The sequence below is a fragment of the Phyllostomus discolor genome, chromosome 2, assembly GCF_004126475.2.
Source record: "Phyllostomus discolor isolate MPI-MPIP mPhyDis1 chromosome 2, mPhyDis1.pri.v3, whole genome shotgun sequence".
NCBI lineage: Eukaryota > Metazoa > Chordata > Mammalia > Chiroptera > Phyllostomidae > Phyllostomus > Phyllostomus discolor.
Window position 1 is genome coordinate 127,754,144 of NC_040904.2, and position 25,749 is coordinate 127,779,892.

The following is a 25,749-nucleotide window of genomic DNA, read 5'->3' on the forward strand; positions in this document are numbered from 1 at the left end:
ATATTTTTTACATTTATAATTGCTCTGAGTATAATGTAATTTAAAATTATATTTGCAAAAGTAATTTTTGGGATAAATATAAATTTCATTTATAATTTGTGATAAATTGCAGTCTTCTTTTAACTTAGGAAGTTGAAAAGTATAGAGCTGAATATAATAAGCTACGCTATGAACATACATTTCTCAAATCAGAATTTGAACACCAGAAAGAAGAATTTGCACGTATTTTAGAAGGAGAAAAAATAAAATATGAATTAGAGGTGAGTGATTGACTAAAGTAGTTAGTTGTTATCTTTCTAGTCAATAAAACTTTATGATTATATATTTCTATAAATCACAAGTTAGCATTGATACCATAATTAGTTTTATTAATTAATGGTGAAGTATTTGTCATGCTTTCCATCTGCTCGATAGTACTATTTTTCTTGTGAATGTTCTTTCTTGCTGTTAGTTAGATTTTTCTACTCTTTGCTGCCTTTATTTTGCCCAAGTCAATGGTGATAGTCTCTTTTCTCCTATAGATACAGAGAAGGACTTCTCTCTTTGCAAATATAGTTGTCTGTGTGATTCCCTATTTAGCAGTGTCCCCATCTCTTTCTTGGAACCATACCACAACCAGGAGAGCTCTGGCTGACAGCCCACGAACCTTGTTTCCACTGGTATAAAGAAAGGGTTTATACCTTAGGGTGTGCCCATCACGTTTCAAGAGCTGTGCTTTATTCTTCAACATCAGCAACAACATCCTCTCTCTGCTGCCTAGGACATGCACTCCTACTCTGTTGCTTTTGGCAGCCTTTCTGCTCATGTTGTGGTTTGTCTCCTAATATTTCGAAAAATGGGGTTTGTGTTTCTCATCTCTGTGTTGCTTTTACATGAATTTTCAGGATGGAGAGAAATACTAGTTTTATCCTGGTATGGTCAAATAAGAAATGTAATACTAGCTGAACTTGTAAAAAAGTTTGTCTGTAGTTATGTGACAGACACAACATTTTATGTGAAACATTTTATGTACAAGTGCATCTGCGTTACACATTTATTGCATTGTTGTTATTTGGAATCAGGAGTTAAAATATGCTCACTTTCCTTTACCAATAACTAGTCGGATCAAGCCAACTTTTGTGAACAGTGAGTGTTCCATGATTGTTTGTTATGTAAGAAGCTGTATGAACTTTAAACCCAGTTCATTAATAATACAGTACCAGAAAACTATAAATATTTATAATAGCCTTTTGCATTTAAAAATTCTTTATAGCTTTAAATGCTTTTTTCACATATGATCTCACTTTGGTTGTAACAGTGTCTCCATTTTAAATGAGGACACTGAAGCACAAGACAAGTGACTTGCTCAAAGGCTCAAAGTCGTAAAGAAAGTCAGGAGCCATGTTAACAATAGAAATCAGGTACCCCAAATCTCAGCTCTGAGTTGTAGGTTTGGAATAACCAATGATTTGAAGTTGCCATACTGATTAGGAGTCAGCCAACAGCTCTAATCGTGTCAATAGATAAGTAGATCCATACTATATGTGATGATGAGAGAGTTTGAATCTGGAATTGTAACAGATTTAGGGTAGCTGCATATAAAATTTTTATTGTGGATAATATAAATAATAAAGATTTCTGGTCTGAAATGTAAATTTAGTATACTGAAAAGCAAATACTGAGATTAAGGGTAGTGGTGCTTTATTTTATAGTTTGCCTTTTAAAATCTAATAATAACGTTTATCTGGTAATGATTATTTATATCTTTTCAGTTTCTTAGTATCATTGTTTTTGTAAAGAATGAAACCTGTATCTGAAATCTGATGGCTACTATATTTTTACCCATGAAAGATCAAATGATATTTATTAAAATTTTTAAGGAGTCAGTTAATTTCATAACTGGGATGCCTTACAGCATTCTTAGGAATCTGAAGATAAACAGGTAGCTGAAGCCCTGGCTGGCGTAGCTCAGTGGATTGAGCACGGGCTGCGAACCAAAGCATCGCAGGTTCGATTCCCAGTCAGGGCACATGCCTGGGTTGCAGGCCATGGCCCCCAGCAAACGCACACTGATGTTTCTCTCTCCCTCTCTCTCTTTCTCCCTTCCTTCCCTCTCTAAAAAATAAATAAATAAATAAAATCTTAAAAAAACAAAACAAAACAGCTAGCTGAGAAACCATAATTAGTAGAGGCTCGAAAAGTAAGACTTTCTGATAAGACCTAAGTTTTTTGTATCTGCTTCCCAATTAATTATGCAAGATCTACATTAATTAGCAAAGTACTTGGTATTTTATTTGATCACTTATCTTAATATACTCCAGTTTCTATATTACAATAACAGTAAAACCTAGTGAGAGGATTGTGTATCATGAAACAGCAGTAAAACTTTCAAAGAAAAGCCTATTCTTGCCATTCTCAAATCTAAACAATTTAACTGGTGTAAAATATGTTAATTTGATGTACTGAAATAATTGTTTTTTCTTTCATTAATTAAGGATTCATACAATACTTGTGTACTTTCACCTCTATAGATAGAGTGAAAGAAGTAACTACTATTCTTTAGTGTATTGGTTCTTAGGGGAAATCTTTGGGAAGATTTTGTTAGTCTTTTCCTGAGAAACACTTCAGGAATTCACATCTCCCTCATGATATTCTGAAATAATGTTTATGAAAGACAATATCTTTATCTTCTGAAAAAGATAATATGATTTCTCGATGCCTAGATAGTTATTTAAAAATTGTGCTATTTTATTTTTATTATGTTATTAGGAGTCTAATTTTATATTATTCTGCAAATAATAGTAATGAAGAGCAATACAGAGAAGGTACAGGTCATTATTCTGGTAGACTGAATGAGTGAAAGAAGCAAGTGTAATTCAGTGTGCAAGTATTAAGATCTCGAGAGGGGGCATTGAGCACTGCAAGAATGATATAATACATAATGACAGGTCCTTGAGATTACCCCATCATCCTCTTCAAAGTGATGGAGCTCTACCTTAGCTTTTAAGAGCCTGGTGAGAAGGCAGAGTTCCTGTAGCAAGGAGAGCCACTATGTTTCCCTGTTATCATATGCTATTTTTTTTCCTTATAGCACTGGTAGCCCAAAGCTCATACTGCATTTCTGATTTGGTCCTTATCCTGACACATATATGTCAGTAGATCTTATGAAACATCTCACAACACTTCCTTTCTGTTCTAGTACATCCTGAGGTTCTCTCTGGAATAGTGCTCTGGACCTGGAAGGTTCCTTTATCTAAAATATTCAAAATCCTCTGACTTACACCCGTCTCAGATTACTTTGAACCACATCACAATTGGTAAAAGTCTCCCCAATTAAAATTAAATTACCTCTGTGATTGATTTTGGCAACCTTTTAGAAGGGTTTTGTGAAATTTTATTAATTAAAATTAAACTGTGAATGCAGTTTAGAGTGTCTCAAAAACTAAACTTTTTAACATAAAATTTTTAAGTGTTTTAAATGTTCATTTAGTGTGACATTGGGAGCTGACTTAACCTGTGTGCATCAATGTCCTCATCTGTAAAATGGCGTTAACAATAGTACATATCTGATGGAGTTAAAATATGTAAAGTGCTTAGACAAGAACCAAGCACATAATAAGCATTCCATAAATGCAAGGTTTTATTTCATTTAAAATTATATGTCCACAGATTTCTTGAGTATATGATCCTGTTCTTTATTTTAGTATGCTAGAGTTTTCAGTGTCAGACCAGCATGTAGGTACTCTGAATGGTTTGAGGGCGTCTGTGATTACAGTGCCTGCATTCCCCGCTTTCGCTGCACTCCCAGCATTCCAGCTGCCCACTTGCAGGTGCTCTCTGCTCTGGCTTTTTTATTTGTCACAGTTATCTTCCTTTTACTGCCCTCATGACCAGGGTGACTCTCAGGGCCTGAAAGTGACAAATGCTGTTATGTCTGTTCTCGTTTGGTCTGAGTAGAGTTCTTTTTAAGACACTGAATGAAGGAAAAGAGATTGTAACTTCCAAAAATAGATTAAAATGTGAACTTTAAATCTGAGTAAACTGTTACCTTCTAGTGTAAATAAATAACAATGTTTTTGTATTCTATGATTAATTTAGAAAGTTCAATTCTAGTACATATGGGAAAAGGGGAAAACTTATAAAAGCAGGAATATAAAAAGGTAAACTAACTTGGTTTTAAAAACTAAGATCTGGAAACTTGAAACTCCATGTGCAAAATGTTTATTGTAATTCCTGCTGTATAGTAAATAACTCTACAAAATGATATTACTATTAGTTTCTGACTGCATTAGTCATAGTGCTAATTATTATAATAAATAAAAAAGATTTTTAAAATGTACAATACCTATATGAAGAGAGCTATAAAACTCATTGAATGAAATCAAAGAAAAAATAAATAAAAGGAGTGATATTTCATGTTCATGGATAGGAAGACTCAAAAATGTCAAGATGTCTTTTCTTCTTAACTTAATATATAGATTCGGTATAATCCCAGTGAAAAACTCAGCAAGTTTTTTGTGGATATTGACAAACTGATTCTGATATGTGTTCTATTCTAGAATAGCCAACACAATCTTAGAGAAAAACAAAGTCAGAGGACCGACGCTACCTGACTTCAGGACTAAACTATAAAGCTGTGATAATCAAGACAGTATGCTGTTGAATAGACAAATAGATTATTAGAACATATCAAAGAGTCTAGAAATAGACCGACATGAATATAGTGAACTGATCTTTTTTTTAGATTTTATTTACTTATTTTTTTAGAGAGAAGGGAAGAGGGGGAAAAGGGGAGAGAGAGAAACATCAATTGATTGCTTCTCATTTGTGCCCCAACTTGGAACCAAACCTGCAACCCAGGCATGTGCTCTGACCGGAGATTGAACCAGTGACCTTTAGCTTTGCAGGACAGTGCCCAGCCAACGGAGCCACACTGGTCAGGTATAATGAACTGATCTTTGAAAATGAGAAATGGCAGAATGAAGAAAGATAGCCTTTTCAACAAATGGTGCTAAAATAACTATACATGCAAAATAATGGACCTGGACATAGATCCTTCACAAAAATTAGCTCAAAATAGATCTTAGGCCTAAATGTAAAATGTAAAACTCTCAAACTGCTATAAAATAACATAGGAAAAACCAGATGAGTTTGAGTTTGTTGATGACACTTCAGATGCAATACCAAACACATGATACGTGAAAGAAATAATTGATAAGTTACACTTCATTAAAATTAAGAACTTGTGCTCTGTGAAAGACACTGTCAAGAGAATGAGAAGACAAGCCATAGACTGGGAGGGAATACTTGAAAAAGGCATATCTGAGAAAGAACTATAACCCAATATACACAAAGAACTGCAACTCAACTATAAGAACACAAATAGCCTGAGTTAAAAATGAGCCAAAAACTTTAAAAGACACTTCACCAAAGAGGATATACAGATGGCAAATGAACATAGATGCTTAACACCATGTGTGAATAGGGCATTGCTATTTAAAACAACAGTGAGATACATACCTGTTAGAATGACCCAGATCCAAAACACTGACAATACCAAATGCTGGTGACAATGTGGAACAACAGACTTTGGGAATGAAAAATGATACAGCAACTTTAGAGCACAGTTTGGCAGTTTCTTATAAAACTAAACATAGCCTTACCATGTAATCCAGCCATTGTACTCTTTGGTATTTACCCAGAAGAGTTGAACACTTATGTTTGCACAACAACCTACACAGAGATGTTTCTAGCAGCTTTATTCCTAATTGTAAAAACTTGGAAGCAACCAAAATTACCTTCTGTAAGTGAATAATCAAACTGTGGTACATCCAAACAATGGAAGACTATTCAGTACCAAAAAAAATGTGAGCTATCAAACCATGAAAAGATGTGAGGAACCTTAAATGCAAGTTACTAAGAGAAAGGAGCAATTGGAAAAGGCTATATATTGCAGGATTCCAACTATATGACATTCTAGAAAAGGTAAAACTATAGAGACATTAAAAAGAGAAGTGTTTGCCATGGGGGAAGGGAGGGATGAATAGGTGGAGCACACACACTATTCAGTATGATACTATAATGGCAGATACATGCCAATATACATGATCAAAATCCATATGATAGGCAACACCAAGAGTGGACCCTAATGCAAACTGTGGACTATGGGTGTTAATGGTATGTCAGTGTAGGTTCATCAGCTATAATAAATGTACCACTCTGGTGTGAGATGTTGATAATGGGGGAGGCTGTGTGTATGGAGACGGGGATATATTGAACTCTCTGCACTTTCTGCTCAGTTTTCCTGGGAATCTAAAACTATAATATAAAGACTTTTTAAAAAAATGACTGGGCATGCAAAGAAGCAGAAAAATGTATTATAGAGAAAAAGGATCAGTCAATAGGAATAGACCTAGAAATTACTGAATTAGTAGACAGAGTCATTAAACCATATATAAATATACTCCATATATCCAGTAAGTTAAGGGAAGCCTTGAACATAGTGAAAGGAATGGAAAAGATTTTATTCTATTGTTGTTATTTTATTTATTTTTTTTTTAGAGAGAGAGAGAGGGAAATGGAGGGAGAAAGAGGGAGAGAAACATTGATTGGTTGCCTTTCATACATGCCCTGTCTGGGGACCAAACCTGCAGCCTAGGCCTGTGCTCTGACCGAATTGGCAACCTTTTCGCTTTGCAGAATGATGCCCAAACAACTGAGCCACACTAGTCAGAGCCATAGAATAGACTTCAAAGAAAAGTTCCTAGTGATGAAAAGTACAGTCTAAATGAAAAATTCACTAGAAGTGGATTAGATGCTGTGGAAGAAAAGATAATAGCTAAATTGCAGTTAACAGCAATAGAAACTATCCAAGATGAAATACAGAGATAAAAAGTACAGGGAAAAAACATTATAGCACATAATGGGACAACGTCAGATCATTGAAATTCTCAAAGGAGAGGGAAGAACAGAAAAAAAAATAGTTGAAATAATGGTCAGATTTTTCAGATTTCCTGGGAACTATAAACCACAGATCCAAGAATCTCAATGAATCATATGCACAGAAAACATGAAGAAAACTACACCAAGGCACAAATACTCAAATTACTTAAACCTAGTGATAAAGAAAAAATCCTAGAAGCCAACTAGAAGACTTCTACTTCCAGGAAGATGGAATAGATGCACTTTTCCCTGTTCTTCCTGGTAAGTATAACAAAAACACTGGACATTATTTATAAAACAAACATGAGAGGATGCCGAAAAATGGAGAAAAAGACATACCAGCTAAGAGCCTTGGGACTTAAGGACTGACTGTATTATGTTCTCTGTGTTTTTTATTTTATTTTATTTTTTAATTTTGTCTCACAAATTGCTGACTTAATGCTGAAGAAAGTAGCAGTTTGGCCCAAATGATAAAAATACCCAACACAGGCCTGTTCCTTCTAGGTAAGATACTAGGAAAAGAACAACCTAGCATCCTAGTTAATTTAGGTAATTGCAGTTCTACTCTAGCCAAATACTGCAGTAAAACTGAATCTAAGCCCACCCACTGGTAAGACAAATTTTAAATACGAATCAAGAGTCTCCTGTAATACCTAAAAGTCCAAATTTTAATAAAAAGTCATTTGTCATACTGAGAATCTGGAAGACCTCAAACTAAATAAATGAAATAAGGCAACCAATAGATCTTACACTGAGATAACAGAATTATCTGGCAAATATTCAACATAGCCATGGTAAAAATCCTTCAGTGTTAAATTAAAAACATGCTTGGAACAAATGAAAAAACAGAGCCTCAGCAAAGAAATAGAAAATTATAAAGAAGCGCCAAGTGAAACTTTTAGAACTGAACAATGTGGTGACCAAAAAAAACCCTCCAAAAAACAAAGATGTCTCAGTTGCTGGGCTCAACAGCAGAATGGAGGGGATAGAAAGAATCAATGAGCTTGAAGATAGTATATTAGAAATCACCCAATGTAAATAAACTATAGAAAATAGATTAAAAAAAGAAATAAGTAGGGATAGCCTCAGGTACCTATGGGAACATAACAAACGATCAAAGATTTTTGTCCTAGAAAGAAAAAGAGAAAGAGGGAAGTGCTAAAAACTATACTTGAAGAAATAAAGGGCTAACCGGCCCCCAGCTTTGATAGACACACCATAACAGATTCAAGAATGTGAGTGAACATCAAACAGGATAAAACCAGTGAAATCCCCAGTAAGAGACATCAGACTTAAATTCTACAGGCAAAAATACATAAAGCTGCAAGGAAGAAATGATACCTTCCTTTTAAGAGGAAAACAATTCCCAGGTATTGATATTTCTCATCAGAAACCATAGAGGCTAGAGGGACGTGTGACAACATTATGCAGTTCTGAAAGAAAAGTGTCAACTAACAGTTCTATATCCAGCCAAAGTATTCTTCGGGAATGAAGGGTAAATCAAGACATTCTTACAGTAACAAAAACTAAGAGAATCTGTTGCCAGTATACCTATCCAAAAGAGTGTCTAAGGGAGATTCTCTAAACAGAAAGAAAACCAAGTAAAAGGAACCTCAAAACATGAAGAAGGATAAAAGAGCACACTAACCAAAACTATGGGTATATATATAGTAGACTTTCTTTTCATGAGTGAATTTTCTAACTTCTGTTTGATTTTAGGAACAAAAATTATAAACACTGTCCAGTATGTTTTAAAATGTACAGAGAGGAAATAATTAAGATAATTATATTATGAACAAGGGTAAAGTGATATAAAGGGAGGAAAGTTCTTTGTCACTGAAACTGATAAAATGAATCCAACAGACTATGATTTTATGTATATGTAATGTAATACCTATAGCAACAACTAATAAAGCTATACACAAAGATATCCAGAACATTATAGATAAATCAAAATGGAATCCTTAAAAACTGTTTATGTAACCCACAGGAAGGAAGGCAGGGTAAAGAAAACAAACTTAAAACAGAAAAAGAAAACTTTAAGCCATAATATATTAATTGTCGTAATAAATATAAATTGTCTAAATATACCAGTTAAAAAGATTTACAGAGTTGATTTTAAAAATAAAAGACCCAACTATATGGCATCTCCAAAAAACTTCAAGTACAACAATATAGGTAGTTAGTAAATGGATAGAAAGTGATACATCATGCAAAAATTAAAAGAAGCAGGAGTGGCTATATTAATATCAGATAAAGTGGATTTCAGAGCAAAGAAAAATTTAAAGGTAGACTGTATATAATGACAAAAACCACTCCTCCAACAAGACAATGAATACTAAATATGTATGAACCAGAACTACAAAATAATGTGAAGTAAACACTGTTAGAACTAAAAGGAGAAATAGACAAATTCACGATTACTGTTGGAGACTTCACACTCCTCTCTTAAAAATTGATAGAACAATTAGAAAGTTAGGATGACTATAGAACTGAACAACACCATCAGCCAAAAGAATCCTGTCAACATTTATTGAACATTCCACCCAATAAGTGTACCTACATACAATGTTTCAAGTGGTCACTGAGCATATACCAAGGTAGGTCATAATCCTGGGCCATAAAATAGACATCAACAAATTTATAAAAATTGAAGTTACATAGAGTAGTTCATCAGTCACTGTAGAATTAAACTAGAAATCAATAACTGAAAGGGATGTCTTCAAATGAAATGACACACTTCAAGTCATTCATGAGTCGTAATTCAATGAAAGAACAATTTCAAAAAAATAAATTGACCTGAACAAAAATGAAAATACAACATATTAAAATACCTGGGACACATCTAAAGCAGTGCTGAGAGGAAAATTCATAGCACTAAATGCATTCATTAGAAAAGAAGTGTCAAATCAATAATCTAAGTTTCCACCTTAAGAACCTAAAAAGAGAGGATCAAAATAAACCCAAAGCAAGCAGAGGGTAGGAAATAAGAAAGATAAGAGCAGAAACCAATGAAATTGAAAAACAAAAACAGTCAAGGAAATCAGGGAAATAAAGAGCTATTTCTCTGAGATTAATAAATTGACAAATCTTTAGCTAGACTGACAAAAAAGATAGAAGACACAAATTACCGATATCAGGAATGAAACCAAGTATCACTAGAGACCTTACAGATATCAAACGGGTGATGAGGTAATCTTACTAGCTTATATAGAGGTGAACAACTCTACCCAAAAAAGTCTGACAAAGAAATGAAATAGGCACGTACTGATATAACTCTGCTCATATGAAATAGATAATTTAAATAGTCATATAACTATCAAGGAAACTAAATTTTTAATTTAATAATTTCCCAAAAGATGATTTCACTGGAGAATTCTACCAAGTGATTTGAAAAAAATGAGAACCAATTCCACACAATGTTTTGTAGAAAATGGAGGGGGGGGGGGTGAACCAGTGGGGGGAACTGGGTGATAGGTACACAAGATCTCTCTCTATTATTCCTTACAACTGCATGTGAACCTACCACTATCTAAAAATAAAAAAGTTAATTTTAAAGAAGTTGAGGAAAATTATTTTTTACAGAAAACATAGGTAAGAATGGCAACAGACTTCTTTTTGGAAATAATAGAAGCCCAAAGACAGTATTTTTAAAATTCTGAAAGAAAAAAAAAATTAGGCCATTGATGGCAGTGCCTATACTCTTAACCGTTGCTCTGTGCTGCATTATGCAGAAGGTAAAAACAAAGACTGTTGGAGCAGTTAGATACCTGGCCTTTTTCTTCTGGGTGCTGTGGAGAATTAGAATGGTGCTACCATCTCTTAAAAAGAAGATCAACAAGTATTACTAGTTGCTGACCTGTTTATGTTCAGTTTTCTTTACCTCAACAATTTTTTAAAGGTAAAATTGGTTAATACATAATTTTTCCCACCAGGTAAGCTTTTATATTCTCAAATAGAGTAAAGTAAGCATGGAGGTAAATAATGGAGGCAGATTTGGATAAATGTCATAAAAGAGAAATTCAGACAAAGCCTTTTGTAAGTTTAGAGAGAGGATTGCGAGCACAGCTCTCCTTTCAAGGAAGATGACATGTGAATCTGATGGAGAGCAGAGGAGAAGGGAAGAGCCGAGGATGTGTCCGAGATCTGTGCCCAGATGACCGGGACGTGTTTGGTGTCATAGCAGTGATTGAATACAAGCTTTCTTGTTAGCACAGGTTTTGTGTTTATTTGCTTGTCTGCCTGGTTCTCTGATGTGTCCTTACTGCTAGGAACAGTGCTGGGTACATAGTAAATACTCAATAAATATTTGTTTCATGACAATAAATGAATAGAAAAATTAGAAGGCAGTGATTACCAGTTTTTGTTGGAATGATTTGATAGTGAGCTCTGGTTTAGGAGTTGTAATGTGTGATCTAATAATCCTGACTCTGCATTAGCCAGCTCAGTCCATAGTTTCAGCTACCACTTTAGCCCCTCCAAACTACTAGAGAAAGCAGTGATACAGGAAACATGCTGGTCAAGAACATTAGCTCTCTGACCCCATACATAATATGAAGACAAGAGAAATTATGTTACTAAATACGTTTGTATGTGCAGCTCATTCAGCTCAGCACTCATTCAAGTACTCAGTAAAGACACCATGGTCTGAATCTGAGTTGTACATTGGCTCCTGACCTAGATGAGTTACCTTATGCAAAAGCTAAATGGTCCAGCCCAAGCCCTTCATTTTAACTGAGGCTAAAGTGGAAAAGAGACTTGCACAGTCACACAAATAGCTGAAAAGGAAGAGAAATGGAGGAAAAAAGGTAGTCAGGTACCAAACCCTAGGGTTAATGTTTATGTGTAAAGGGTAGGAGGAAGAATAGGAGAGATACTTATTAGGTGGGCTTTTGAGGGCTTAATTCTGAATTGTACAGTTACCTTCTAAGAAAATTTTATCTTTCTGGAAAAAAAAAATTTGCTGGCTAGATAGTTCTACTTCCCATTCACATCTTTAATTCTGCATGTCCAAAACCAAATTGGAATCACTACATATTAAAACTAAAAGGATCTTAGAAGGCCTCCAGTCTAACCTCTGGTTTTACAGATGAGAACACTCACACTTCTTTGATTCATATACAGCAGTGTGAGCAATCAGTTTTCTCTTGGCCCACTTTTGCCAAGGTTGCAGAGCTTTACTTTAAGTCCTTTTGGCTTAGAGGGAGACTTCTAAGCTCATTGTAGCTACAAAACAACCCTGGTGGTATTTAGGGCCATGGTTTCTAGGTTTTTTAATTAAACAATGAATCCTTTTCTTTAAGTTGAGTCATCTGAAGAAACCTCAAATAATATATGGAGACTAAAAAGCGTAGCTCAGGATAACAACAAAAATTTGGGTGATGGTGGTGGTGGTAAGGGATGTACAGTTTGGGAGATCCTGTAAGGAAAGAATGAGTTTTACTGTGACTACTTGGCCCCCTCATTCCCAGAGGTGAGGTGCCTCAGAGGTTAGGCGCCAGTTTGAAACCCACTCATTGGGAGGCCCATGGGATCTGGAAGTGATGGTTGGCAGGAATGAGGAGAACACTGGTGGTTATGCTCTACAAGTTCCCCAGTGACATTTCTCAATGCCTTTGAACAGAGATTTTCAGTTGTTTCGTGAATCTGAGAATTAGGAACTATGCCATCATTACAACTAGAGCCTTAATAAACTCTCAGATGTCATTTAAAAATTCTCACCAGTCACATTTGTAGTTATTTATATAGACAAATAGCTTTTCTTGGTGAATTAAATTGCCTTAAAATAGATCATTTTATTAGCATAGCACTAGTTCAAGAATTACTGTCACATAAGAAGCTGAGCAGTAATCAGCGTATTGATCTTGTATAAGCCCCTGTAATGTTGTGATCAGTTTTTAAAATACTTGACATTGTAATCATTATTCTCATAGTATTATTTATAATTTTTAATTTTACTTGGCAACTTATGAAGCCCCATGCTAGGTACCATGGGGGAGATAAGGGGAAAATAGGACAAGGTACTTGCGCTCACATTTGACTCATGCTGAGTCAGAAAGAAGAATGCAACATTTTAGAATTTTTTCTTAGTACTTCATTTCACTACCTAAGCTTTCTTTTTTTACATTATACAACTTTAATTTTTAATTTACTGACTTTTTAATGCATGTTCATGACTGAAAATTCAATAATTTAAAGTTGTATGCTTTCTTTCAAATTCTTATTAGATTGCAAGACTGGAGAAAGATAAAGAAGATCTACATAATCAGCTGATTAGTGTTGATCCCACAAGAGACAGCAAACGAGTGGAGCAACTTATACGAGAAAAAGGCCATTTGTATCAGAAAATAAAAAATTTAGATGCTGAGGTAGCAGAATTAAGGGCTGAAAAAGAGAATTCTGGCACTCAGGTGGAAAATCTCCAAAGAATTCAGGTGCGGCAGTTGGCTGAGATGCAGGCTACAGTCCGATCCCTGGAGGTAAGGTTTCAGCTGCTTCTGGATAGGAAGCAACTGCACTTTTTAAGTGCAGTTGAGAAGCCTCTGATTTTTAGAGAATAAATATGTGCTCACCAATCTAATTGTGACACATTTGTGGAATCCCAAGAGTATATATATTCTTTCTGTATAGAAGAAAATTACTGATTCATAAGCAATGGATATGCTGCCACATATATAAAGTGAGATTATTTCTTCTTTGGGAGTCAAGTCACCTATCTTAAATGACATAACTCTTGTAATGCCACAGAGTAGAATATGCAAAATCCAAAATAATTTATTTGAGTTTCTGGAGACTAAAGTCATCTCAAATCAGAAAGAACAATTTCTTCCTAGACAGTTATTTCCTTATACTAGAATTTAAGATCTTAAAAATCATAAATCCTGTTTAAACAAAACTACCATACTTACAGACCTGTGACAGCTTTTTGCCAGAGAATAAAATTCGCTTTGGCTGCTAATGCATAAGGCTTCACTGAATTATTTTCCTGAGTCATTAGAGAGGGATAAGAGCTGGCAGATCAAGGCTGATAGTCCCAGAGGTATTCTCCATTGAAAATTTTTGGTTTCCATTGTGGGAGAGGAAAAACTTTTGCCTCATCCCTTTAGGTTCAGTGATTGCGGATTGTGAATTAGTAATGACAACAGACATTAGTAAGAAAAAAGATAGATTTTTATTCATATATGTACATGGAGGTTCACAGAAAAATGTGTCCCAAAGAGGCAGTTAGAATTTGGGACTTAGATACCATTTTAAGTAGGGAAAGGAGACGGGAAGAAAGGGCTCTTAGGAAAGATAAATGGGCCTTTCGGAGAGTAGATTGGAAACATGACAGTTTTGTGAAATGTCTTTTTAGGTGATTTCTTATCCTGATGCTGACTTCCTGTCTCTCATGATAGGAGTCAGTCTTCCCTGTTTAGGAAGCCCCTGGGGAGAGAATTTATCAACAGTTGAATTCTTTTCCAAGGCTCCACTTTTGGGCAGAGAAAGGAGTTAAGGAAAACTCCTCTTTTTAAATATGGGTTGATTCCAAAATGTTTTCAGCTCAACAGAATTTTTGTGCCACAGTGACAAGATATTGTGGACCCTTACACCATCTTTTCAGAGATGCTTACTCCTCTGAGTTCTTAGTGTCTAACATATGTAGCAAATACACTAGTTAGTGTTGAATTTGTTTTGAGCAGTCCAAAGTGCTTTGTTTTTTCATTCAGATAGTTGTGAAATGATTTGATTTGGAAGAAATTAGTGGGTACTTAGCTTGTAATTAAAATCCAATATCCAAAAGAGTGACTTTTTTTTCCCAGTCAGCAAACTAGTACAAGGAGTATATTGGAAGATGTCATTTTTTTTTTTTGGATGAAGCTTTTGATAGAATATACTGGTACTGAACTATAGTTGTTAGTATAATTGGTCTTTAATGTGAGGCAATTCGGAACGAGACCGCTTGTGTTGCCGTCCTTTCATCCTTTGTGTATTTACATGGTGATAGAATAAGTGGATGGTTACAACTGAATGTGGTATGTGGCCCCAGTGTAAGACTTGCCGTGGGGCCTGTTAGAGTGGTTATTTTCAGGACAAGTTAAATGATGACAAAAGATGGGAGGCTTATTTGTGATATTTTCAAAAGGGCCAGTATTTAATTTTATCAGATAAAATGAAAATAAGCAATGACAGCAAGCATTTTTTTAACTTTTGACTTTTTTGGCTATCAGTGTGCCCAGAAACTATCATTTTATATTTGAGGAAAATGGAGGGGAGTTGGTTTGAATTATTTAAATGCCCTCCTATATTATATTTAAGATACATAGGAAATGAAATAGAGAACAGGCTGAGAGTGTCTAGAGGGGAGAGGGGAGGGAATTTCAGGGGAAAAGGGGAAGGATTTGCAGGAACAAGTATAAAGGACACATGGACAAAAACTAGAGGGGGTGGAAATGGGAGGGAGGTGGGGTGGGCTTTTACTCTCGTAAAAGACAGAAAACTGCACTTGAACAACAATTAAAATAAAATTTAAAAAAAAGATACATAGGAAATGAGATATGACAAAACTGAAGCTTATGCTTTAAATGCCAGGCATTTTTAAGTATTTGAGTAGAAATATTTTTTAAAAGCATTTAGTTTTCCCTACCTAACTGGAGAATACTGTGAATATTACCAACCAGAAATTTTTTTGACAACTTCAGACTTTGTTAAGAATCTTTGTTAGTGATGAGGTTAAGAGCTCTTGAGCTCTTTGCCCATACTTCCAAAGGATGCAAATTAGTTGAGGATTTTTAATTCTCATATCTCATTTTTTTAAAAAGTCTCCATTGATTTTAGATTTAGTTTTTAATTCTTACTATTATAAATGAACCCCCTCTTCTACTTCCAGTATGCTTTTTCATATTTGCTGTGGATTTGGGACCCCCAAAATGTATGTCTGACTTATGTCAGCAATAAGAGTAAATAGTTATCAAGTGAATGCATTCATAAAAGAAGTATGAGAGTTTCATTTGACTAGTGGCTCTTGATATGCTGTTTGTTCCAAATACCCCTGTTGCATATTTCTTGGAACACACATCTTTCATTTGAAACAAATGCTTTGATAAAAATATGTTTTTCTTTGGTATGTGTTAGTATTGTTGAGATTTTTGAATAATTTTTGGTAGTACAATTACACATTTTTAAATAGTACTTTATTTTGTATATAATTGTAAAAAATTAGGAAAAAATTTTAAAATATTTTGTTTTAATAAAAGGCTGAAAAACAGTCAGTTAAACTACAGGCTGAACGCTTAGAAAAAGAGCTACAATCAAGCAATGAACAAAATACTATTTTAACCAGTAAATTGCATAAAGCTGAACGGGAAATAAATACATTGACCAATAAAGTAAGTCATCTTACGTTTCTACTTTATTCTTTAGAATGCTTGATACTATATAATGACAAAGAAATTGTGTATTTAAATAATTTGGTTGTCTATACTGAGATCTTTTTTTAATGCTGTCATTCTCCAATACCTTCCAAATATATGCCAACTAGGACCAGTTTTTCTTACCTCCCCTGTGAATATTCCTCATGTGCCTTCTCAGTCTTCTCTGAGCAAGCTCACTTCCCCCTCAGGGCCTGTGAGCTTTCCTGCCTGGCATGGCCTCCCTCACATATCTGCTCAGCTTGTTTCCATACCACTTTCAGATGTCGCCTTATCAGAGGCTTTCCTTGTCTTCACTTTGTAAAATACCATCTTTCCTCTTCCTCTGCCCTCTTAATCCTCTTCATTTGCTTTATTTTTCTTCATAGCTCTTAACACTATCTAATATATTCATATATTTTTTTTGTCTCTCCTTTTTTTCCCATCCCCTTACCCCAAACAAATATAAGTTCCAGAGCTCAGGGACATGGCTTATATTACTGCTTTACCTCCAGCTCCTGGAAAAGTGCTGGTATACAGTAGGCACTTAATAAAAGTTAAGTGAGTAAATCAGTATTAGCAGCATCTGCATTTATGTTATTTAAAAATATATATAATGGTTTAACCATTTTATATACAGTTTTCTTAAGAATTAATGTATGTGTCCCTCAAATGCAGGATACATAAGTAAGGAGTCCAGTAACCAGAAATAGGATAGCAATGATAGAAGTGTTTTATAGACTACTATAGTAAAGAAGAATATGAGCTCTGGAATCAGACAGACATGGATTCAGATTTCATTTCTTCCCCTTACTAGCTGTGTGACCTTGGGTAATTTACGTTCTCTCTGAAAACATTGTTTCCCTTTATAAAATGAGACTAATACTTACCTTATATAGTGTGACAAAGATTAATGAGCTATTATGCATAAAGTATTTAGCATAGGATTGAGTATATGATTACCTAAATATTAGCTGTTATTATTATAATTATAATATTAGCTAGTAGTAGTAGTAGAAGTAGTAGTAGTAGTACTTTGGGCATCTTTAAGAATTTAGGAATAAGACTGGTTACTATATCGGTGAAATACAGGTGTGGGCAAAAGTAGGTTTCCAGTTTTTTGTATGGAAAAATATATGTAGGTTATAATTATTATAAGAGCTTTATTAACTCAAAAGAATAAACTCTGTTTTCATGTACTCAAACTGTAAACCTACGTTTGCTAACCCCTATATGTATTTTCTATCAAAGCAGAGTTATATGTAAAATCACCTTAAACAACAAAATGGCTCCTAGACTAGGATTTTACTGTAGTTTGGTAAAAGTGTATGAACTTATCTAATAGAATAATGTGTTATAATATTTTTGGTCAAAGAATTACTTTGAGAAGACTGAAGAGGTGTTTATGACAGAGAGTTTTAGTCAGAAGATGTTAAGTACTCTGGTCCCATTGAAAATACCATTATTATTGTGGAAAGAAATGCACCAATCTGGTTTCATTTATGGCCAAGAAACAATTCATCTCATTCCATTAGCTTAAATTGAATGATCACCAAGCAACTTTCGGACTCTTATTTGACTTCCCATGTAATTTTGTCTCCAGGGAGAGAATGCATTGGTTTTTCAGATTTAGGGCATTCTACTTTCCATTACAGTTTTTTCTCATAATTAATAAACTGACATTCTAATTTTATAGATCATTCTTTGTAAATTTTATTAACATGAGTCTAATCTTGAGAGTCTTTTAAGTGTGGTGACAAAATTAGATTTCTGTGACTGAAAGGCCAACACCATAATATCAGATTAGATGCCATCCCTTGGGAGATAGTCTACCCAATTTTTCCATGGCAAACACATACTCTTTTACATTTGGAGATTGTATGTCTAGTGACAGTTCAGATTTTTGTTTGAATATCTATACAGTTTACAAAGTGGTTTTGTAGCCAGTATCTCATTTAATTTATTAGACATGGCTGACACCAGAAAAAGAATAAATGAAAATTAAGCAATGAGTTTTTTATTGTTAAAATGTTTTAATTCAAGCATAGTCTTATCATTGATCTTATACGTTGAGATTCAGATATATTTAGAAATTAAACACTATCATTTTGGAGCAGGTAATGAAGTGCAATGGGAAAATTAATGGACTTTGTGGGGTTTTTTTTTAAAGAATTTTTTTAACAAAGGCAAATGTATTTTTTTGAAGATTTTATTTATTTATTTTTAGAGAGGGAAGGGAAGGAGAGAGAGAGAGAAACATCAATGTGCGGTTGCTGGGGGCCATGGCCTGCAACCCAGGCATGTACCCTGACTGGGAATCCAATCTGCGATGCTTTGGTTCGCAGCCCACACTCAATCCACTGAGCTACGCCATCCAGGGCAAAATTAATGGACTTTGAATCAAATGAATCGAATTCTATCCTGAGTCATTCATCTCATTCACCACCTATGGACTTCTGACTTGCCTAACTTTTAAATGGAGGATAATACCTATGTCTTACATGATTTTTGTCAGATTAAAGTTGGTATTGAACATAATAAATAGTAGCTGGTGACGAAAATGATAATGGCAACAGTTATATACTTGTGATATCCTTAAATGAGAAAACGATATACATAACTTTGAGACCATTGATTAATTTCATTCTTCATTGTATGGATAACTGTGTATATGATTTTAAGCAAGTTACTTAGTACCATTGGAATCCAGTTTCCTCATAGATGAAATGAAGCATTGTGTTCTGACTGATCCCTAAGAATTCTTACAGCCTACTAAGGTTGTGTAAGTCCTACTAGAAAATATATAATTTGATTTTGTCCTGGCTAACTATGGGCAAATTATTTGTATATTCAGTACATACATACTGAGTACCTACAGTAATAAAGGATGCAAAGAAACAGACACAGAACACAAGGAAGTAAATTCAGGATACAGGGCATTTTCTCATGCTTTTCTTCCAATTCTTATATAAATTATTTTCAGTTTTATGAAGAAGAATAGCACTGGCTGGTGTAGCTTAGTGGATTGGGCACAGGCCTGCGAACCAAAGGGTCACTGGTTTGATTCCCAGTCAGGGCATGTGCTTGGGTTGTGGTCCAGGTCTCCAGTGTGTTACAGAACAACAAGGTGGGGGGGCCAAGGGCAATATACTGTTACCTGAAAGAAAACCCCCAGGTCCGTTATATCCGCCATCTATAGGAAAGATGTCTCTCAATGCCAGAGAGATTCGTGAAAAGGAAAGGAAATGTTTATTTAATGCTATACAAACTTAAAGTAGTAACCTAATGTCTTGATCAAAATCGTAAAGTCCCTTAAAACACCCACAAACAGACACAGTCCTTCCTTCCCCCTTTGCCCAGTCTAAAGTACCGTATCTCAGGAAAAGAAATAGAAGTCCTCAGCTCAGGCAGTCCCCGATTCTTCCCAGTAATCCATCTCGACTGGGAGACCTCCCTGGGTTCCCGGCATCCTCAGCTGTGTCCCCAGGATCTCTGCTAAAGCCGGGTGGTGGTTCCCCCTTCTAAAGCTGTGGGGGTCCCCACTCTGGCAAAGGCACGTGGTCCTCTCTCCACAGCCAGCCGTGTGATCCTCTCTCCCCCAGGGCCAAAGGAATCCCCACTCAGCCAAAACCGCGTGCTTCTCCCCAATGGCTGCCGCATCTGGGTTTAAATCTCCTCGCCAATCTTCCTCTGCAGCCCCATTTCTGACTCCTCCCACACTCGGCCTCACAGCCAGAACTCATATCCTTCCAGCTTTACTGGGCTGCCATCCTGAGTCTGGGCAGGTGTGGCCCTATGTCATGGAGCCAATCATCTCCAAGCTCCCACACAGGCACTGTAACTCAGAGGACCTGCCCCACAGTTACTTCTAGGTGGAGAAGTTACTTCCATTCCCCTGGCTCAGAGCTATTTAACATATCTATGCAACCAGTTAAAGGTTATAGATATGTTAAATGACCATGCCAGAGGTTAGCTGCAAAGCTGTTGCTATGTGAAACAGCTCTCAATGTCTCTGCTCTGTCCCTTCCCCCACCCCACACCTGTGGGGCGGGGGGGGGGGGGGGGGGGGGGGGGGGTTGGTGGTGAGGACATCCTAATATTTCCTGGACACCCTGAGTTCTGGACCCCATTCCAAATCCCTATTTGGGTTCCCCCTCTTGGCTGCACCTTGTTATAAGTGGAGGGCACACAAGAGGCAACTACACATTGATGTTTCTCTCCCTCTTTTTCCTTCCCTTTCCCTCTCTCTAAAAATAAATAAATAAAATCTTTTTTAAAAAGGAAGAAATAAAAGTAGTGGGTACTCAGTATTTTCAGAACAGTGTGTGGACTTGAGTAGCTGAGCTGAACTGCTGGAATAACCTCAACCAGAGAGGGAGCAGTAGGACATTGGATAAGCTGGCTTTTGCTGTGGTTTCTAACTCTCTTGGGGATTACCAGATACTTTCCTTGCAGCATGTTTTACATGAGCTTCCTGGCTTTCCTTGTGTCCTGACCCTGATTTTCCTTCTCTTTCTGTACACAGCCTTCTCTGTTGCTCCTTCTTTTTAGAGTTATCACATAGATGACTTCTCCTATTCTGAAAGAAGAAGAGCTCATTAATACACACTGCTAAGAGTTGCCTGTCTTTTAAAAGCACACTTGCATTATTTTGCATATAAATGGTGTATTAAAAATCACTCCTTAACTTTAGATAAGCCAAGTGTTCATTTGAAATACTGCATGTCAAAAAATTTCATTGAAAAATGAATTTTAAAGATTTTATGTATTTATTTTTTGGGGGGAGCGGGGGGAGACAGAAACATCAATGTGTGAAACATCATCTAGCTGGCCCTCACAGGCCCCCAACTACCGACCTGGCTTGCAACCCATGTGTAAGCTGTGACTGGGAATCGAATCGACAACCTTTCGGTTCGCAAGCCAACACCCAGTCCACTGAGCCACACCAGCCAGGGAAGGAGGATAAATTTTAAAATAATATTTCAAACATGATTGTCAGTTTTCTTTGCATCTTGAAATTTTCATCAACATTCTTTTGCAATTCTAGCAAATGGGTTATTTGCAATGCAAAGGAACACCTGGGGTGTATTCAAATTTGTCAATGTTAGCTTTCTTGATGGAGTTAAGTCTTGGATTTAAAAAATATACTAAAGATGGTCTGAGAATGATGACTGTAAAGATATTTTATCTTAGTTACCTCATGAAGGGTGTGATCTTTAGAACTCTATAATAAAATATCATTAAGGAAGCCTCCTTATTAGGAGTTATCCTTATTAGCTAAATTAATGAGGTCATACCATCTCAGACTTTTGAAAAAAAGTAAGAATACTAGTATTATCTCTGGGATTTGCATCAAGAGCTTCTTGATTAATATATTTTTCAACTATATTTCTATTTGTTGCTTATATATAGTTTTTTTGCATATCTCTGTGTATGTGTAATTTAACAGATTCTGAAACCTTGTATAATGTCTACTATTGCTATTTTTTTATCATTTCTTAACGTTTTGATAGTGCTAGGCAGAGATCTCTGGGTACTTGCATTCTGTGTCAAAAGCATAAAGCAAATTTGCACTGGACCATAATCTATGTGGAAAATATTGTGGGGGAGAAGAAACACAAGAAAAACAAAAACAGGGTAGCTTGACCCAAAAAGCTTCAGAAGACTGTGAGTCTCTTGAAATTATATACAGCATTTTAACATTGTACATTTTGTTTAGGAAAAGATCCCTAGTTTCCCTATGGTTTTTGAGACCTGATCACTAAGAAGGTTAAGAACCAAGGACGTCGGGGGAGAAAGAAATGTTGCTGTGACTGTTCGGGATTTGGTTCGGATCACTCTTAGGAAGTGTGCCTGTCATATTTCAGCAATAAATACTTTAAGGAATTTTTCATTCTTATTAAATAAAATCATTCCTTTAAATATATTTTAGGAAGTTAATATTAGTATAAGTGCATTCATTATTTTATACAAATTTGGCACTAAAGAAAAACTTGCCTAGGTACATAGCTGAGTAAATACTAATGCTGAGAGGACAAGTGCCTGCTTGAGCGTGTACCTCAGGTTTAATGATAAAAGTAGGCCTGTGGACAGACTTCTCTAGCTTGACTTCCTGTCCATTGTTCTTTCTGTTTCAATACTTACAATTTATTTGGAAAGTATTTTCCCTTTTCAGTAAATGTCAGGGTGAAATCAGAATTAAGAAATAGGTTTTTATTTTGTAGTTCTTGTTGAAACTAATCAAGATTCTACAACATAAGATGACTGTACTTTTTCACTGTATATTTAAAGCAGCCACAGTGTAGTTTGTTATTGAGCTATTATGCCATTCCTAACCTTTTACAGTTAGTATGTAATAGCAAGTTACAATTACATTTGTCACAGAGAATGGATTTTTATTGTGGTCAGAAATTTAAAGCACTTATAGTTTAAGTTCTCTCTGTCCATGAAATTATAATGTAGTGAAACCCAATCTACAGAAAATATAAGTATTTAAATAAATATAATTTCTTAGCTGCTTTCATGTAGTTAAGCATTGTTCTGAGACTTGCTTTCATGGAAAATAACTTTAGAAAGATTTCAAAATGCAAAACACGTCAGCCTAAGGTATTTGTTTTTTGTAGTGTCATTTAACAATCTACAAGTTAATTTGGAAAGGGATGCATCTTAATGTGGTTAGCAGTAAAGCTTTTCTATTTATAACCTTTAAGTGGGGATTTTGCATCAAACCATTCCTTACAATGATTTCAAAATGTTTCACAGATGGATTTTCTTTCTCATCCTTGCTCTCTTTATCTCTAGGATCTCTCTCTCTCTACCCCAGAACATGCTTACTGATTTGAGAGAGAGGGAATGGGAGGGGGAGAGAGAGGGAGAAATATTTATGAGAAAGAGAGAGAGAGAGAGAGAGACATTGATTGGTTGCTTCTTGTATGGCCCCCCACCAACAGAGCCAAACTTGCAACCTAGGGTATGTGCCCTAACCAGGAATTGAATCTGCAGCCTTTCGGTTTACAGGACAATGCTCCAACCAACTGAGCCACACTGGCCAGGACTGTAGGCCATCTTCCTGATTTCCTTCTAACTGCCAACTCCAGTGTTGTAGACTATTATTACACTCAAGTAAATCATCCATTCAAGGTTTCCTGGTGTGATTTCATAGTTTTATACATTAATATAGTATGTCAGAATGAAGGTTTGTCTAACCTTTATATCTGTATTATTTAAATCATCCTGATACTATACCTAATTTTGGAAGCACCTTACCAAAGGGAAGGGATATGGAAAATGTTTGGGTAGTGAGGACGATTGGAGAGAGAAAGCTTTCTTGTTCGCTGCTCTATCCCCAGCTGCTAAAACAGTGCGTAGCACGTCACAGGTGCTCAGTAAATGTTTATTGAAAGACTAAAGGAATGCTGCTTATGAACTAGAATTATTCAACTTCCAAAAGGGATGTCTCAGGGAAGACTGAAAATTGGTATATGATAGGTTAATTATGAGGAAAACATTGACAATTATTTACATTCACTTGGGGCTTTAAAATAATCAGATTTTGATGGTAAAGGTTTAAATTAGATTTCTGAGTTTTATACTTGTTCTTCCTACTACTCGTCACACATGTGTGCGCACATACGCATGTCACGTACATTATGTGGTCACCAAATTCATTGACCCTTCTCTCCCCTTTGCCTCTTAATTGGTTTGTTTAGTATCTTACTCCAACATATTTGCAGTCAGAGTTAATTTTCTGAAACAAAGTTAACTGTGCCACCTTTAATAGCTAACAGGATACACAACCCTTTTATATGGCATATAAAGTTTATTCCCTGACACTGCTCAGACTTTTGCTCTACCTATAACACATTTGCTTATTTTTCAAGCAGACCATGGCCTTATACCTATGTAACATTTTAGGTGCTATTCCTTACACCTGGACTCCTTTTTGTCACCAACACTCTTTTTAAAAGGACTTGCTTTTTTTTTAGGAAAAAACTGTTCTCTTGATGCCAAGGCTCATTCCAGGCACTGAAACACCTCCCTGCTGGAAGGAGCTTACACTCCACTCCACTACTACCACACTGTCTCATTCTACTGATGTGTTAGGGGAGCAGTTAATGGCAAGAAAATAACCAATAGTAATTTCAATTTCTAATTATCAACAGGTAAAAGAACTTAAACATTCAAACAAACTAGAAATAACAGACATCAAACTGGAAACAGCAAGAGCTAAGAGTGAGCTAGAAAGAGAAAAAAATAAGATTCAAAGTGAACTGGATGGTAATATATAATTTCCCATGCTTTTTATTATTTTCACATATAAACTAAAACTATTAAAATAGATCACACTGAATTTTTACTTTCAGATTTTCAGCTTGAGTTTTAATTTTAGAGCAAATATGGATTATTTTTGTTTATATATTGAATGTTCGTTCTGTAATCTTAAAAATCAATCTGATGTTTATGTTATAGTTACTTGATTAATGCATAAATTAAATGAAATTTTACAATGAGAATTCCATACTTCCTGAGTTTATCATTTTAAATCTATTTAGATCATGTTCCAAGCCCAACTTTTACATTAAAAAATTTTTTTTAGGTAGACCCTGGGCCAGTTATTGAGCCTAGTTCAACCTAGGCTTATTTTTAAGCTTCAGTTTAATGTTTAGAATGTGTTTCTCATCAAGATTCCCCAGAAATTATATTATTTCTGACTTTTCTTGAGTATTTAGATAAGCTGCCTTTGGCCTGTAAGTATCCTCAAGTTGGTCTTTAGTTTAACTCCTCTGTAGTTTCAGATACAACCTATGATGAATGATTGTTTTCATTATTAATTTATACTTGATGTTGACTCATGATTTTACATAGAGTTGGGAAGTAGATATTCTTAGGAACTTAAGGAGCTTGGGATCCAGTTCTGTACTCTTTTTAAAATTAGAGTTAAATAACAAATTTTAGTTCTATCTGCAAAATGCTTGTCATCTCATTACAAGGAAGAGTTGTAAATTCATTGGACAAAATTGAAAGCTTCCAATTTATATTTCTACTAGAAATCTAACAGTTCTGGTAATGTGATAGATTTTGAAGGGTTCTATGATTTTATTCATTCTGTTTCTAACCAGCTTTATGAGGATGTTCTCTGTGGGGCTTAGGTTACAGAGCCCTTTCAGAGGTGAAATAAGTACTTAAACCTCTTTGGCTATTGTTCATGCTGATGTCCCTAGCTCCAAAGATTCAAATGAGTAAATGTATATATATAACCTTTTGTTAATGTTTTTTTGTGTGTAGGCTAAATAAAATAACAGAAAAATTAATTCTGAGTTTTAGTTTGTTTCATTCTTATGAAAAGTTTATCAGTGTATCAATTTTTGAAAATATCTAGAGTGTCTTTCTTTCTATACTGTTTTGTCTTACCAACTTACGAAAGTTTGCTCATGTGATT

At 35.3% G+C, this 25,749-nt stretch overlaps 1 protein-coding gene and 1 long non-coding RNA gene across 3 annotated transcripts in view; both read left to right on the forward strand.

The window, feature by feature from the left end:
* CEP83 (centrosomal protein 83) overlaps window positions 1–25,749 on the forward strand; it is a 139,520-nt gene that overhangs the window by 71,892 nt on the left and 41,879 nt on the right. For both annotated transcript variants that reach the window (XM_036018559.1, XM_036018560.1), the window contains exons 5-8: window positions 129–260; window positions 13,149–13,400; window positions 16,158–16,289; window positions 24,473–24,587. In XM_036018559.1, coding sequence (XP_035874452.1) covers window positions 129–260; window positions 13,149–13,400; window positions 16,158–16,289; window positions 24,473–24,587 — 631 coding nt within the window. The remainder of the gene's footprint in view (window positions 1–128; window positions 261–13,148; window positions 13,401–16,157; window positions 16,290–24,472; window positions 24,588–25,749) is intronic.
* LOC118498978 lies at window positions 268–3,411 on the forward strand. The gene is made up of 2 exons (XR_004901478.1): window positions 268–1,921; window positions 2,144–3,411. It is a non-coding gene; the product is annotated as an uncharacterized LOC118498978 (long non-coding RNA).